The following is a 15,163-nucleotide window of genomic DNA, read 5'->3' as shown; positions in this document are numbered from 1 at the left end:
CCAGGATGTCCAAGATTACTTAGGAGTTAGTCTTTAGGCTAATTAGCAAATTGCACAGAGTGGTTTATACATGCCTATAGAACTGTGAGGTAGTTTAAGAGTCCTGAAATAACTTCATATCACAGAATAGGAAGAGAAACAAGAATTCCGGTACACAATTCAAATTCTGCTGTGCACGAGTCAGTACACAAACCCTTGCAAGTGACACCATTACTAAACATTTTTATTCAGTAGAACAATCAGAAATTTAAGGCAGTGGGGCTTCAGTGAACAAAGGCCATAGATAAAGTCATTTAACAGTAAGACACAAAAATTCCATACCATTACCTGCACATGAACTAACTCTCAAATTACCTAAGCGAGCAAAGCCAGGCCTGCTGATGGAGGCACTGAGACCATACGCTGACGTTTGCAGGTGAGCCGGAATGACCTTTTCCCGGACCAAAGATTCCCAGGCACAAACCAGTTTAAAAGCCAAACATCGTCCCTCCTCGCGTTCCGCCACGGAGGCACCGCGGGAGCGTCCTACGGCCGTCACACCAACTTTCTGAAACGTGTATTTAAAAAAGTTTGTCCTTTGTACCCACTCATGATAACATTTAGGGCTATTTGCACCATCAGCAAGAATGTACCTGAACACACCAGAATATAGATATATTTTTATTTTAGAAAGACAACTTTCTTGTCAACACATATATGCAACCAGGACACTTTAAACTCAAAATAACTCACGTTGCACGCACAGTTCATCCACAGAAACAATTAGTTGCAGTCTTCAAGTCCAGACCAACAGAACTACAGCAAAGCATTTGGAAGAAGCCTTTGAGCATGCTCAGTTCAGCACATCATCACTAGTTGCTGCCCCCTCTAAGCCTCAACTTTAACACAGCAAGCCCTAATTAATCAAACCCACACAACCTTGCGTGTCTGCCCTCCTCCTTTGTTGTGATGCTTCCATGTCCACCGCCCCCTCTTGAATTCTTCTCACTTTTGCTCATCTGATAACATGCCCAGCCAACTTGGGAGAACCTCTCCTGCACATCAAATAAAAAAAAGAAACAAACAACAGAATATCTCTCCTAGTTTATGTTCCTTCCCTTTCTTCTCACATCACCTTCATTTACACAGCAATACAGCAGTTCTTACGACACAAATATGCAGTAGGAGAGCTTACTGTCCGGAAGAACAAGGGCAGATGGGGGACTTGCATCAGAGGCCAACAGAAAACACAAGGGAAAGCAGAAGTCAACTGAAGCGTGCACCACATAGTGCAGTGAAATCTATCATTCTTCTTTCTCAGCAATATTAATAACTATTCCAGCTCAAAGAGCACAGTGGACACATTCTGTTAATCCTGTTGTTAGCAGCTCTCAGTGCTGGGAGTTTTAGAGCCCCATGTTGACACTTCTTTGTCCAGCAAACAAGTGATTGAACTGTACAGCAAAACTGATCAAAAACGAGATTCTTTGTTTACAGTGTGAAAACCAGCATCACTCACAAACGTTCAATAAACAGTCTTTACACAGTAGCTTTCACTGAGAATCCTACTACCCTAACCACTACATTTTACTATCACAAATGTCCAAGTCTAGGCACAAAATACACTGTCACGTTTGTGAAAACCCACATACGCTTACTCAAGATGTCCAATAAATCATTACACATGAAGATGGATTTATTTCAACACAAAGCTCATGAAAACGGACACCCACACTTGCAATCCGTACAACGGTTAAAGCGTTGGTATTTTTCTCCTCCTGGTGATACTGAGGGGCGAGTGTTCCCTTCGACTGCAAAGCGCTCGCGTGCGGCGAGGACCAGCTCCCCGCTGCCCCGTGGCCGCAGCAAGAGCCGCCGCACGCAGCGCCGGGAGCGGAGCCGCCACCAGCCGGCCCGCCGGGCCCGGCGCTGCGGGACGCAGGGCCAGCGCGCCCCGACGGCGGCGGCGGCGGCACCGGCAAACGCCTCCCGAGCCGGGAAAGGGGCTTCCCGCCCCCGCCGCGCGGCGCCCGCTGCCCCTCGTGCCACCCGCGGGACGGCGGCGCCCCGCGGAAACCGAGAGCGAGCTCCCGCGAGGCCGCGCCGCCTCCGCTCCCCACCGCGGCCTCGCCCCGCCGCAGGGCAGCAGCTCCCCGGCCGGCCCTGCGCCCCGCTCACCCCCGCGCGGAGGCCGTTCAGCGGACGCGCCCGTCGCTCAGCCCGGAGGCGGCCGGGCTCGCACACCCGGGCGGAGGCGGGGCGTGCGCCGAGGCGTGGGCGGCACCGCGCCAGCAGCGCTGCCCAGCGGACGCATCGGCGGCCGTTCGCGCAGACCGGCCCAGAAGAGCGGACGTCGCCGCCAGCGCCCAGTCCCCCGCCGCGGCCCCCTGCAGCCCCCGCCCGTGCCCGGCGAGGCCCGCACCCTCCCGAACACCGCCGCAGCGCCCGTACGGGCCCACCCGCGGCCGTGGCCTCTTTACGGCTTTTTCCGACGACAGCGCAACGTGAGGAGGGGCGCGTCCGGGAGGCGTGGCTCCCCTGCGGCTCCGCCCCCCAGTATAAGCACGACCGTCCGCGCCCGGCGCCGCAGTGGTCGGCGCTGTTGCGGTTCGGCGCATGCGTGTGGCGCCAGCTGCTGCGCGGGGACATGCGGAGCTGCGCGACGCTTTCGGGGTGAGTGACGGTCCCCCCGGCGGCACTTCCGCCGCCCCGCGCCGCTCGTTGCCATGGCGGCGAGGCCCCTCGCTGCTGCGGCCTACCGATCCGCTCCCGTCCGCCACGCACCGGAACTTCCTCGGCCGCGGGCCGCCCCGGGCCCCGCCGCCGGGGAGAGGAGCGGGCGACCGCCGGCCGCAGCAGCAGGTCGCCCGAGCTCGGCCGGGCCGTGGCGCCAGCGCTGGCCGGGCCCGTGGAATGGAGCCGCCGTGCCGGCGCTGCCCACGCCAGCGTGCGCGGAGGGAGGAGGCGGCCCGGGAGGCGCGCCGGGGCCGAGCGGGAGCGCGTTGTCTGCCGCGGTGCTGGCGGGGGGAACCCGGGCCTAGAGCCGCCGCCGCGCCGCTGACCTGCGGGGCCCGGCTGGAGGCGCCCGGCCGCGGGGGGAGTGCGGGAGGAGTGCGGGGCTCGGCGGCAGCGGCCCCGGGGGTGGGATCCCGGTGTCAGCGGCGCCGCAGCCGCGCTCTCGGGAGCCCCGCGCCGCGCGCTTCCCTCCTGCCCCACAGGAGCGTTCGCGTTTCCTCTAGCTTGACTCCGAGCTGCTCCTCTCTGCGACCACAGAAACTGCGCTGCGGGCTCAGGCTCTGGACTTTGCACTCTAATTTAGGATGGCTTAATTTAGAATAGACATTTCTCCATGACTTAATACCCCAGTACACCCCATCCTCGATTTTCTAAAATAACCTGTCTGTGGTGTTTAAATCTGGAGACGGCACTCTACCCTTCAAGTATTTACAGAGCATCTCTCGAGCATGTCTGCCCACTGCGGACACGCACAATGCTGGTCACGCCAAGCGAGCAGTCCCAAGTGACTCCGAGGCTCCAGTGGCCTCGTGTCACTAGCGCACAAACTAAGGACCCTGTGCAGTATTGCTGAAGCAATAAGCCAAAAACTCATTATGCTTGATCTAAAGTTAACAGTGCTTGATTGGATACATGGGAAAGATTCTGGGGACAAGGTCTCTTTGGCCAGTTCAGGGATACTCAAATCTTTGCCATCGTACTGGAATGACAGATGAACGATGCCTCTGCATCACAAACACATCTGTGAATTGCATTTATAAGCTTGTAAAACTAAGAGAGGAAACCAAACTGCTCAATTCATCCAGGTTACTTTACGCACACATTTTTTTTTTCTTAAATAGAAACCTGTCGTTTGAGATCGTGTATGATCTTGGTGAAGCCCTTTGCCATTCTCTCCAAAACAGGAATTACTTCACAGGAAAACTGTTCCACTTCTCCGTAGTGAAAAACCGAATTAAAACTTATCACAGCATGTCTAATGGTATAGTTATATGACTGAGTCAGCTATAAAGGAATTTTTATTTCCTGAATGCAAGCTGGCTATAATCACATTAAAATTTTCAGGAGGGTGAAGTACCATACTTTAAGCATGCACCTGTAATCTGACAAGCAGGGGCAAGGCAATTGTCTTGCTATTTAATTATTAGTTTTGTACCGGCAACTTACAAGTTTCTCCCAGTTGCTGTGTAGCATTATGAAGTAGTAGTCCAAATTTTAACTGAACTTAAACTCCTTGATGAACTGTAGTTCTTTGAATATATTCCAAAACAGCTGGCTGTTATAATGTAAATACATTGTTTGTCTGCTGTTCAGTTGATTTGTCTCTTTAAAGTTATACCCATCGTCATCTGGGGTATACATGTAGAATTAATTTTGTTTGCAACCTCCTGTGGTTTGAACAGCTTTTTTATCCATCTTCACTAAGTGATCACTCTTAAATTCTCTACCACAGAATGGTCCATTTCTGGTTGGCAAAATGCGTAGAAAAATATCTCAACGCTAAGAATATGCCTCATATAATAACTGTAAAAACATAATTCCTATAAATGGAAAAATCTCCTGCGGCCTGTATCTGAGCATGAGCTTGTGACTCCAAGGAATACAGAACTGCACTGTGGAGGTTTGGTGCATAGTAAATAATATCTAGTTAGTTATTACAGGACTAGATTTAAGTTAATCTTCTCATGATGCTGTTTCTGCTATATGTCGGTTACTCATCATTCATCTAGTTGCAAAGACAAAAGCACTTAAGGGATGATATGACCAGTAGGAGAAGCAGGAATTAATTTTTAAGTACATGGAGTTCCAGAAAGTATACTAACAGCTCTTAGGCTTTTAAAAATCCAATTAAAAATCTGAAATACTTAAATATTAAAAGAGATGGGTCTATCTTAGGTACTTAGATTAAACAGAAAGTCAAAGGAAGAAAAGGAAATGACATCACATTGTCAAATAAGGAACAGCTAGCTGGAGCAGATGACTTGTAGTGCAAAAATGTGCCCCTCCTCCTGTGAATTGCTTCTGAGATTTGTTAAAGATATGTGGTGGCAAGGTGAGCAAAAATAGGTTGTGGATTTAAGGTAGCCGCATTTCTTCCCCTCCCGAAAGTGGTAAGTTGGGCTTGCTTCCCACCCCCCTGTTTCTTACAAGAAATATATAAAAGCTGCTTATCAAGAGTGTTACCTTTATAAAAATGCCCAAAATTTGTGCAGGCATTCAAAACTCTGAATGGAAAATTGCTATATTCCGTACCCATTAAGTGAAACATTCTAGAGCATGCTTTGTTCTACTGTGAATACCAGAAAGATTTTCTTTATTCTGAACCTGACTGGCCTCAAATATTTGGTTGCATTGGAGCTGGGAGAGCAGGGAACAGAGCAACAAGACTATCTGTGTGATCAGTTACAGGTATTGAGCTAAAATACATGCCAATGCTTCTTAATTTCCAAACAGAGGATTATTGTCACTATAACGCAAGTATTTAGTAATATATGTCAGTAGGAAAACTGTATGTTTGGGATGTTTTATGTAATGAAAGTTCATCTCACAAGAATCTTTTTTATAGCTTCCCATATGTATTCTTCACTATGTAGATACCCTGCTGCTTATGGATACATTAGACCATTTTCAGCTTACACATATCCATCCTATCATTCACTCATCAGTTCAGGTCTAAAGGTACATTTGGCCTTGCAAAAAAAAAAAAAAAAAAAAAATCAATCACATCTCTGGTATTTAGAATAATTTGTATTTGTTAATATGAGCAGCAGCATGAATGATGAAAAAGGATCTTCCTTTGCACAGTTACCTTCCCTTAGACTGGATGGTGTTAATAGCTTCCTAATGCACCGACAAACCTTTGAATTGCCTTGCCTTGAATCTGCCCTGTAGTAATTACTAGCTATAGTTTTAGTTTGAAGTAACTCAGTTCCTTTTGAATAACACTGAAACTGTAACATCTTCAAAAGTGTTCCGATCTTTCCAGGTGCCATAATCTACGCCTAACTAGGCCAGACAAGCAGAATAACCAGAGTTTGTACATACAGAGTTTGTACTTCTTGATTACACATCCTCATGGCTCCCTCTTAAGACACTATTTCTGCAAACAAGCTTGTGCATGCTTTAAAATATAAGCATCAGCTCTCTAGACTCCACTGAAAAAGTAACTGGGTGATGCAGTGAAAGAGCACACACGCTACCTCTCTTGATACTCCTTGCTTAAGGCACGGAGGACAGTTTCATAACTGTCCATTCACAACTACTCCAGAAACGTCAAGGCAAGGCACCTTCTTTGCATTCACAAAGACCTTATTGTTAGAAGCAAGTTTTATGGCTGCAAAATCTGCGTGCGTTATTTTTAAAAAATAAAGAGTTGATTGAAACAAGTGAAAATTACCTTTTCCTAGCATATGTAAATATTTAAGTCCATTTCAGAAATCGAACTTAGCATTCCAGAGGGATTTCAGAGAGGCGATTGTGCAATGATCAGTCTTGAGAGCTGAGATTTAGGCAGCATCCAGAAAGCTGACACAGTAATTACGAGCAGTGGTTTTGGCGTGGGATCTGATGGAGGTTGGGCTTCTTAACAAGCCCTGCGAGGGCTCCGTGTTATCACAGCAAGCACATTACATGTGCTCTCAGCTACAGCAATGCCACCCCCCCTTCTTGTCTCATTTTTGTATCATAATCAATGTCTCGTTCATGGTCTTGTCAGATCTTGTATGTGTGCTGAGATGGAGTACTGTCATTTCCTGACTAATCAGTGTGCTGTATCAGTAATTTTTCAACTTGTTAACTTGCATTTGACTTCGAAAAATAACGAATAGGAAGCGCAAACTCCATAGGCATTAGCCTTAGGTTCACTAACTCGTTCTCCTTCGTGTCTTTTGCAGATTTATTGCTAATAGGATAGGATCTGTGAGGCATAAAAAATACCACTGCTCAACACAGTGTGAACTGATGTGATGGATGTTTCATTCGCAAATTGTGTTAACATGATAGGAAGTAATTTTAGAATTGGTGTTATACTGGCCCTGTGCTGCTTAAGTCTTTTTGACAAATGGGTTTCTCCAGTCTTCTGCTTGCACATAGACAGTGGTTCTGCTTGCACTTACAGAACTGGAGACATTTTAAACTCATTTGGTAATCAGAAGTATGTTATTGCTTCCTGGGGGTGTATGTAGTTAATTTTACTATGAAAAATCTGCAGTTCCCATTACTGTGAAGGGTCCAGCTTGACTGTGTAATGCAAAAATTTCCAGGGTTAAGCTAGCTTTTAAGGAGACACCCCAGGCCAGGCTGGACGGGGCTCTGAGCACCCTGGGCTGGTGAAGATGTCCCTGTCATGGCAGGGGGGGCACTGGGTGAGAATGGGAGGTCCCTTCCACCCAAACTATCGTGATTCTATGATTTTCTCACAGTACCATGGTGAGAAGGGGATTTTTCATTATGTCTGTAGCTGGCCCTCCAGTGTTGGTTGACTTCAGGTGGAATTTTTTCTTTTGTGGGAGAGAGGCAAGGACGTTTGTGTTAAGAAATATTCTTGATTCTCAAGAGAGATAAAACTGGTTTGGGTCCGTTGGTTTTCGGTTGTTTGGATGGCTGGGTTTAATATTTTTTGTTTTAAACAGCCATACAGCACCGTATTGTACTTGCTGAAGTTCGGATAGTTGTGTGGATGAAGCACAGACCCAGAGAACATGTTTGCTTCTAGTCTTGGATTTAATTTCTGCTGCCTTCAGAATGTTGACTGTCCCCGCCCCTCAACCCATTTTGAATTTCCTAAACAAAGCCCTGTGAATCAGCTTGTTCCTCAGACTAGGATTACTTATTCAATATAAAGCAATTGCCAACACTTTTTTTTCCTGTTTTAAGTGGGCCAGGTAAAGCATCGTTCACACATTCAAAATAAAGCTGAATACAGCAGGACAGTTTAATCTGAGATTATTTCAAATCCCTAGATTTCCAGTTTGTTTGAAACAGCTAGAAAGACTTGAGGCCAATTTAAAGTATCTTCATGCTTAAGTTTGGTAACAATAGTGACTGCTTTATATAAAAGAAGTTTGGTAATTCTGATTTAAGTAGTCAGTAATTATGTTTATTGGAGAATAGGCCATTTGTTAAGCTATTGAAGGTAACACTTAAAAACAGATTAGGCTGTTACATGTTGGCTATACTGGAAACCATAAACTCACCAGTAGAAAGAAAAAAACAGAGATAGATAGCCACTAGAAAATTAGAGAGATTGTTCTGGAAAACTCATTTTGCATAGATAACTGGCAGTTTACGTACAAGAACCGAAATTGTTGATGCTTGTTTGCCATCTATCAATAGCTTTACTGAACATATTTTTCCTATACAGTTTGTGTAAGAGAACTTACCTATTTTGTACTTCAGTTTTGCAGTCAGACACAAAATAAACAAGTTGGGTAAAGTTTGTTTCTTGGCAGGCATTAGTACAGAAGGCCTTTCTACACAGCTATTTCATTCCTTGGCACACTGAAATTTCATACGGGAGATGAAGGCAAGTTTGCATTTCTGATATTTATGTCCTCCTCTCTTTTGAAGGGAATGAAAACCGCAGGAAGCCCGTCAAGGACTGTGAATTTCTAGGGCTGTGAGACATCACAAGAGCGCCGTGCATAATGTCAGCTGCAGGAGTTGCTGCGCAAGACATCAGAGTCCCATTAAAAGCTGGATTTCTTCACGCTAGTCAAGGCATGGGGAGTCTGAAAACCTGCTGGGGTAGCCACAGTGGATTTGAAAAGTGAGTGAGGCTAAAATTTGATCTATTGCATCTTCAGATATATGAAATGAGCATTAAGAATATTTGTACCAGACCAGTACCAACTTATGGTTTATTTACAGCGAAGGCTTTTTTTTTTTTCCAGTACTTTCTTTAATGTGGATCCTATAACAGTGGCATATAATCTGAATCCATCAACAGAGCAACATTTACCATCCATTGGTAAGTATAACGACTAACATATGTATTTAGGTGGTGAAATGGATTTGTCTTGAAAAAAAAAATCCTCAGGTCTTCTCTAAGACACTGAACGCTGTCTCGTTCTGCATGTGCGGCTGCCCTCTGGTGACTGAACGCAAACGTTTCCAGAAGATACCACTCCTAGCCAAACAACAACACACCCGGACAAAGAACCCCAAACATTTTCAATAACGTGATCAAGTTGAACAAAACCTTTTACTCACAGGCCTCTGAATTGCCATTAGACTTCTGACAGAAAAGCCACTTAGTAAAATAGCACTTGTTCCCTTGTAGTCCTCTGCTGGCATCTTGGTGGCTCTGTCCTGGTACTTATGCTTGGGGTCTCATGAACTACCTCGTTTAACTGGAGCACTGGCTTGAAGCAGTACGATAATCAGCTGCCCTCTTAACTTGAAACGCATAAATCCATGACCAGAAAATATCTGTACTAGCTAAGTTTTGCTACTGGAATCATTAAGCAGACGTTACTTACTGTTGCATTAGAAGGAATGACAGTTAAATATGCGGTGGCAAACTCTTGTGCTAGAGCGTTACCTAAAATAGCATTTCTAATACTTTCTCGTGTTTTTAGGGCACTCTTCCAACCATGCTTCCATGAATGACCACAGCTTTCCTGAAAGTTGCATCCAAGTCCCATCTCAGAAACCCAGCCCACCTCCTGTAAGTCCCAGGAATGAACAGCCAGTTTCAAGATACGAAGACCATCTTGTTCCTGGCTTTAGTAAACTGTCATTAACCATGGGCTGTGTTTCTGAAGAAACACCTCCTCACATGCCAATAAAAAATGGGCCAATTCAATTTCTGTCTGCTTCTTCCAATGAGCGTAGCTCCAGACCATTACCCCCGCTGCCTGTTTCTGAAGACCTTACTGCAGATGAGGTTGACAAAGAGGTGGAATTCCTGACTAGCTCAGATACTGACTTTTTGTTAGAAGATTATGAACTTCCTCCTTTTAAATCCAGTGCTCCAAGCCGGCGGAGCTTTAGGGGCTGTGGACAAATCAACTATGCATACTTTGATACTCCAACAGGACCAAAACCGGAAGATGCCCACCCTACACAAAGCCTAAGTGGATACATATCCAGTATTTATCCTCCCGCACAGCAGCTGCATCGACGTTTGCGAAGGTCCCATTCTGGGCCAGCTGGATCTCTTAATAAACCAGTAGTAAGGCTATCTGGACACTTAAATCGGTCTTCTCCAAACTCTGATGAAGACAAACCAGAGATTCCACCACGGGTTCCCATACCTCCAAGGGCTCTCAAACCAGATTACAGAAGGTGGTCAGCAGAAGTTGCTTCTAGTGCGTACAGTGACGAAGACAGGCCTCCCAAAGTGCCCCCGAGAGAACCTTTGTCACACAGCAATTCCCGTACACCAAGTCCCAAAAGCCTGCCATCATACCTCAATGGGGTTATGCCCCCCACCCAGAGTTTTGCACCTGATCCGAAGTACGTCAGCAGCAAAGCTCTACAAAGACAAAATAGTGAAGGATCTTCCAACAGGATCCCTTGCATTCTGCCAATTATTGAAAATGGTAAGAAGGCCAGTTCCACGCACTACTATCTGCTGCCCGAAAGGCCTCCATATTTGGACAAGTACGAGAAGTTCTTCAGAGAAGCAGAGGAGAGCAGCTCTAACACTGCGGTTCAGTCCTGGTCTGGTGACTGCACAGCCACTGCGGGCCCAGCAAAACTGGACTCAAAACCTCGAATGGACATAGCTGGTCACCTCAAACGGAAACACCTGTCTTACGTGGTTTCCCCGTAGTCTCTGAGAGCACAGTCTCATCTCAGTTGTTCAGGATGGAGCAGAACTTTACCACGTTACAAAGTTCTTAAGGTTCTCAGATAATGAAGTAGGACCAGTTTGAACTCTGAGAACTGGAAAATGGATGGTAAAGTCCTCTTATGCTGCATATCTCTGATATGTTTCTTTAGACTGGTTTTTGTCTTGGTATGTATAGCTGGAAACCTGCAAAGATTCCATAGAAACATATGAAGGGATAGTAGTCACAGCTGGCCAGTTATATGCTACCTAGACTAACATATTTGGTAGTCACATTATCCAAAACAAACAAAACAGTAGCTTTGGTTACGAGTCACTTACAAAGCTGACAGAGCAGATAACACTGTAGAGTTTCTGCAACAGGCTTTTCCAAAATCTCTTTCACAGAGTAGTAAGTGCTGAGAACAGACTCTGTCCTCTCTGACTCGGGTATGCCAGCCTGGTAAGAAGGCAACTGCAAGATCTGATAGCCACTTCAAGACTTGGCAGGCATACTGGAAGTGCGTTTCGAAAGACTAATCTATTTTACAGCTTAATTTGACCCTAATAGACTTTTAAAGTGAGTTAGGTTTTGTGGATGCTTTCAGTTGCCAAACACGGCTCAGTTTTTCCTAGGACAGACTATTGGTAAGCCTCTGCTGCTGCTCTTTTCCTGCTGGATCGCAGAAACGTGTGAAAGCGTCCTGAAAGCAGCAGAGGATGTGAGCAGCTGCACAGTTGCTAGTAGGTAGGCAGTAACAACTACATGCTCACCTAAAATTCTGACTGTATTACAGAATCGCAGCACAAGCTGGTCTTGTGTTTTGGTTTCTACTCAGTATTTTGGAGGAGGAGGGTATGAGGAAAACACATTATTCCATTTATGAACAGTGTCAGTCCCATCTCTTGCTGCTTCAGGTGCTGCTACTGGCTGTTTAATTTTTCCTCATTGTGCCTCAGCGATCCACTCACGTTCATTGAAGCGCCGCATTTGTGCATGAGCACTTTCTCGTGCTCGTTTTGGTTACATTCATCCCCTTACAGATCAGCACAAGAGGAAGGGTGCTCATTAACAGAGGCAGAGAAGGTGAATATCTTCCTCCTAACAGAAATAAACAGGCTGTTTACAGTTTAAACTGCTGAATGAGATGTTTGAGCTATTTTAAAGCTTATTTTTTATTTGTTTTAGTACAGACTAAATGAAGGTGAAATACATGCTATAGAAATGCACTGATATTTCTGCATCATGTACAGTATTGAATAAAAAAGAATTCACTTTGTATTTTGAATATTGTAATGTCTTGAGTTTAATAAAGTTATAAAATACTTATTTATGATACATTTTGGTTTTTGCTTTTTTGAGTAGTGTATGCAATTGTGCATTTGAGTTCTGCATTTACTGGAAACTTCAAAGTGTATAATGTTAAACATGCAACAAATGTTGAATTTAGCTTGCATTTAAGATTTCTGCAGAAGTGCTCAGTAACTCACATCGCACACCATGAATTCCTCGCTACCTGGCAGCATCACGTAAACCCTCCTTAAAAATTAAGTTGCTCGGCCTATCACTATTAATAACCTCTGTTATTTCGAGAGTCGCCAGCGCATGTTAGGCACCATTGTACAGAAAAGAGAGGACAGTAGTGCTCCTGTCTTCAATTTCTCACCTGTTAAAAAAGGACTAAATTGTACATTAAGGGTCACTGAAGAGGAGCTACTCATGAGGATGAAAAAAGCTCAAGAATAGTGTTGGCCTTTTTCTTCTTAGGAGGAGAAAGAAACAGCCAATAGTCATCACAAAGCAAGTACATTTAACTGCAGTATGCAAGCCACGCATAAGGTTACTGAAGATAGGAAGCATCACACAACTTGCATCTTTCAGCTGTGTATGCAAGTAAATAGTCGCCTTGATCTGGCAGACTGAAGTCTTAACATTTTCGGTAATGACTTTGTTTCAGAGTAAAGCAGGTCACCATCCTTGGAATTCTACTTGATGGAAAAAGTATCAGATGCAGTTTTTCAGTAATGCCTAATTACTGCATGTCAGCTGAATAACAGCACAGAGTTAAGTCTCATTCCAGAAGTTAAATGATGAACTTTAGTGCAACTGAAGCAAAACAGACTGAACCTGAATGGAAAATGGTGGCTGGAACTGCCGGGCTATGAGCAAAACACTAAAGCAGGTTGCAGAGCTCATGTGCCTCTTCAGTATGAGGAAAGTAATTCATAGTCAAGTCTTACGGCATTTAAGTAACTTGGCTATTTTCCCTTAAAAAATCCAGAGCAGTAGGGTTTCACTGAGGACTTGGTCCACGGTTCAGTGGTTCTCTCTGGGTGACAGAGAGGGGGTCACTGACAAAAGCACCCGGAAGCCTTGCTTGTATGTTCTTAGATACCGGATTCCTGTGCTTTGGGGGACAAAGTTTGTGTGATGCAAAAATTGTATTTGTTTTCCAGGTGAGTAATTAAGGCTGTAGCGTTGTGAGGGAAGCTTTGCAGGTTCTGGCCAGAAGACATTTCTCTGCTCATCCCCGACACATGATAAGACTTGCAGGACACAACATGCTTTTGCAACAGCCTGCTCACGTGTCTGAATACTCAGAGCTTGGGCTCAGCTGGGCAAGGCCTGACAGCTCGCCTCTGAGAGCCCCTCGCCAGATAGACTGGACTGGAATAACCACACTTCAAAGCAGTTACAGCTTGATACAGCGAAGTCGGAAGAGTCAAGGAATTTGTGTTAAAACAGGGAAGAAAGATGTGCATCTAAGGAAAGGCCATGCCCCAAGAGTGGCGAAACACCCCCCACCTGCTGAGTTTCAGACCAGTAAATCTACCCCGAGGAGCTGAGCTGGAAACTAAAGGATAGGATGTTTGCCTCAATGTGCCTTTTCCTGAAAGGAAGAGACTGTGTGACTTGAAAACCCCATGAGCTTAACTTCTCCACCATGTTAACTTGCTCCTAAACAGCTGTCAGGAAATAACACACAGCTGTACTGGGAGGTCAGTTAAAAACCTCTTGGTCAGCAGTTTCTATTGCATCCTAAGGGATACATCTAAACACAAGATAAACCCAACTTGGAAGCATGCTGATTGGCAACGTAATTGAATTCCGCAGTCATTTAAAATTACTGATCATTGTTGTTGCTGTCACTAAGAGCTTTCCATTCAATCCCAGACACAACTGCCGCTGCACTGAAACTGCAGAAGAGCTCTCACCGAGATTGCCTTTCATTGCTGCAGCCTTTGTTCTGTTTTCGACCAGTCTGAGTGAAGCTGTAGGCTGGACAAGCATCCATCTAGTCCAGGACAAAGGCACCAGCAGTTTTGCAAGGGCAGTTATTACAGCAGGGAGTAGTTGCTGATGGTGTTCATACCGAGTCTTGTCAGGAATTCAGGGTTAAGATGATGACCAGATCAGTCACAGTGGAATTCCCACCCTTCGAACTCATGATTACAGACCGCAGCCCTTATAAACATGTTTAATAGTATTACAAGCTACACGTTAACTACACACTCTCTAGACTACTGGCAAGAAATTGGAGATGGAGGTAATGAGACACATGATTTTATCTGCTTCTAGGGTCTCTGCAGTTCAGTAACCTATTCAGTGTGAGTGGCGTGTTCCTGGGGTAAACTTTTGTATTTTTTAAAGTAGCCTAATATTTCCTTTTCTTGGTAGCTTGCTTTCCAGAACAGGTTATAGTCATTTAAAACCGAAAACTGATAGCAAATGTTCTGTTTCCCTTAGCTCCTTGGCACTGAAAATCTAGCACACAAAGTTTAATTATTAATATTTGCTAAACAGCACTGCAGAGATTCCTCTGGCTGCTGAGCCTGTGATTAGCATTTGTAAGCGAAAGAGGTGTTACCCCCACCCATCCTGCGTTGTAATTCAGGCCTTGCATAATCCCCACCCAAATACCTATTTTCATCCACACTGCTCATTATTTTTTCTGAATCATATTTGGATGCCACACCCGTGATTGCTCATAGACTGCTGCTATATTATTTATATATCGGTGTACACCTTCATCCCAGTTGCGGTTACTTTTGGAAAAAGTGTTAAGTATTCCAAATTCTAAGTGGCATGCCAGTGAAACATGGGAACCATTACTGCTATTCATTTCCTTACAAAGTGATTCAGAGGAAAAGATGCTTCTATGTTTAAAACACGCAGCTTCTTGCTGAAGACTAAAACTGTTGCCCACAAATTCTTAGCATTTGAAAACTACAAAGGAAGAAGCATGCAAATATACCGCCACGGAATACCAGAAGGAAAAACATGCCAGATGACCACACCATCACCGGCCCAAATCTGCGCGAGGACGCTGCCCACTGCACACCGAGCCATGGTGATGAAATACTGCGCGGCCCTCCACGCACGGTCTCTAGATC

General features: G+C 45.2%; 1 protein-coding gene across 1 annotated transcript; it reads left to right on the top strand.

Annotated features, from left to right (window-relative positions):
• Positions 1-2,532: 2,532 nt before the first annotated feature.
• On the top strand, positions 2,533-12,107 carry ERRFI1 (ERBB receptor feedback inhibitor 1). Its single transcript, XM_082069586.1, has 4 exons — positions 2,533-2,652; positions 8,563-8,761; positions 8,886-8,962; positions 9,573-12,107. The coding sequence occupies exons 2-4, from the start codon at positions 8,640-8,642 to the stop codon at positions 10,769-10,771; spliced, it is 1,398 nt and encodes a 465-aa protein (XP_081925712.1). The 5' UTR covers positions 2,533-2,652; positions 8,563-8,639; the 3' UTR covers positions 10,772-12,107.
• The last annotated feature ends 3,056 nt before the right edge of the window (positions 12,108-15,163 follow it).

Source organism: Streptopelia decaocto (genome assembly GCF_964273445.1).
Source record: "Streptopelia decaocto genome assembly, chromosome: 20".
NCBI lineage: Eukaryota > Metazoa > Chordata > Aves > Columbiformes > Columbidae > Streptopelia > Streptopelia decaocto.
Note: the sequence above shows the minus strand (reverse complement) of the source record. Positions and strands in the feature narration are given on the sequence as shown.

Bases quoted from the DNA above. Each gene is read 5' to 3' on its own strand.
- ERRFI1 (XM_082069586.1), top strand. From the start codon at position 8,640: ATGTCAGCTGCAGGAGTTGCTGCGCAAGACATCAGAGTCCCATTAAAA. The intron at 8,762-8,885 runs GTGAGTGAGGCT...TTTTTTTTCCAG, and splicing joins AGCCACAGTGGATTTGAAAA to TACTTTCTTTAATGTGGATC. The intron at 8,963-9,572 runs GTAAGTATAACG...TCGTGTTTTTAG, and splicing joins GCAACATTTACCATCCATTG to GGCACTCTTCCAACCATGCT.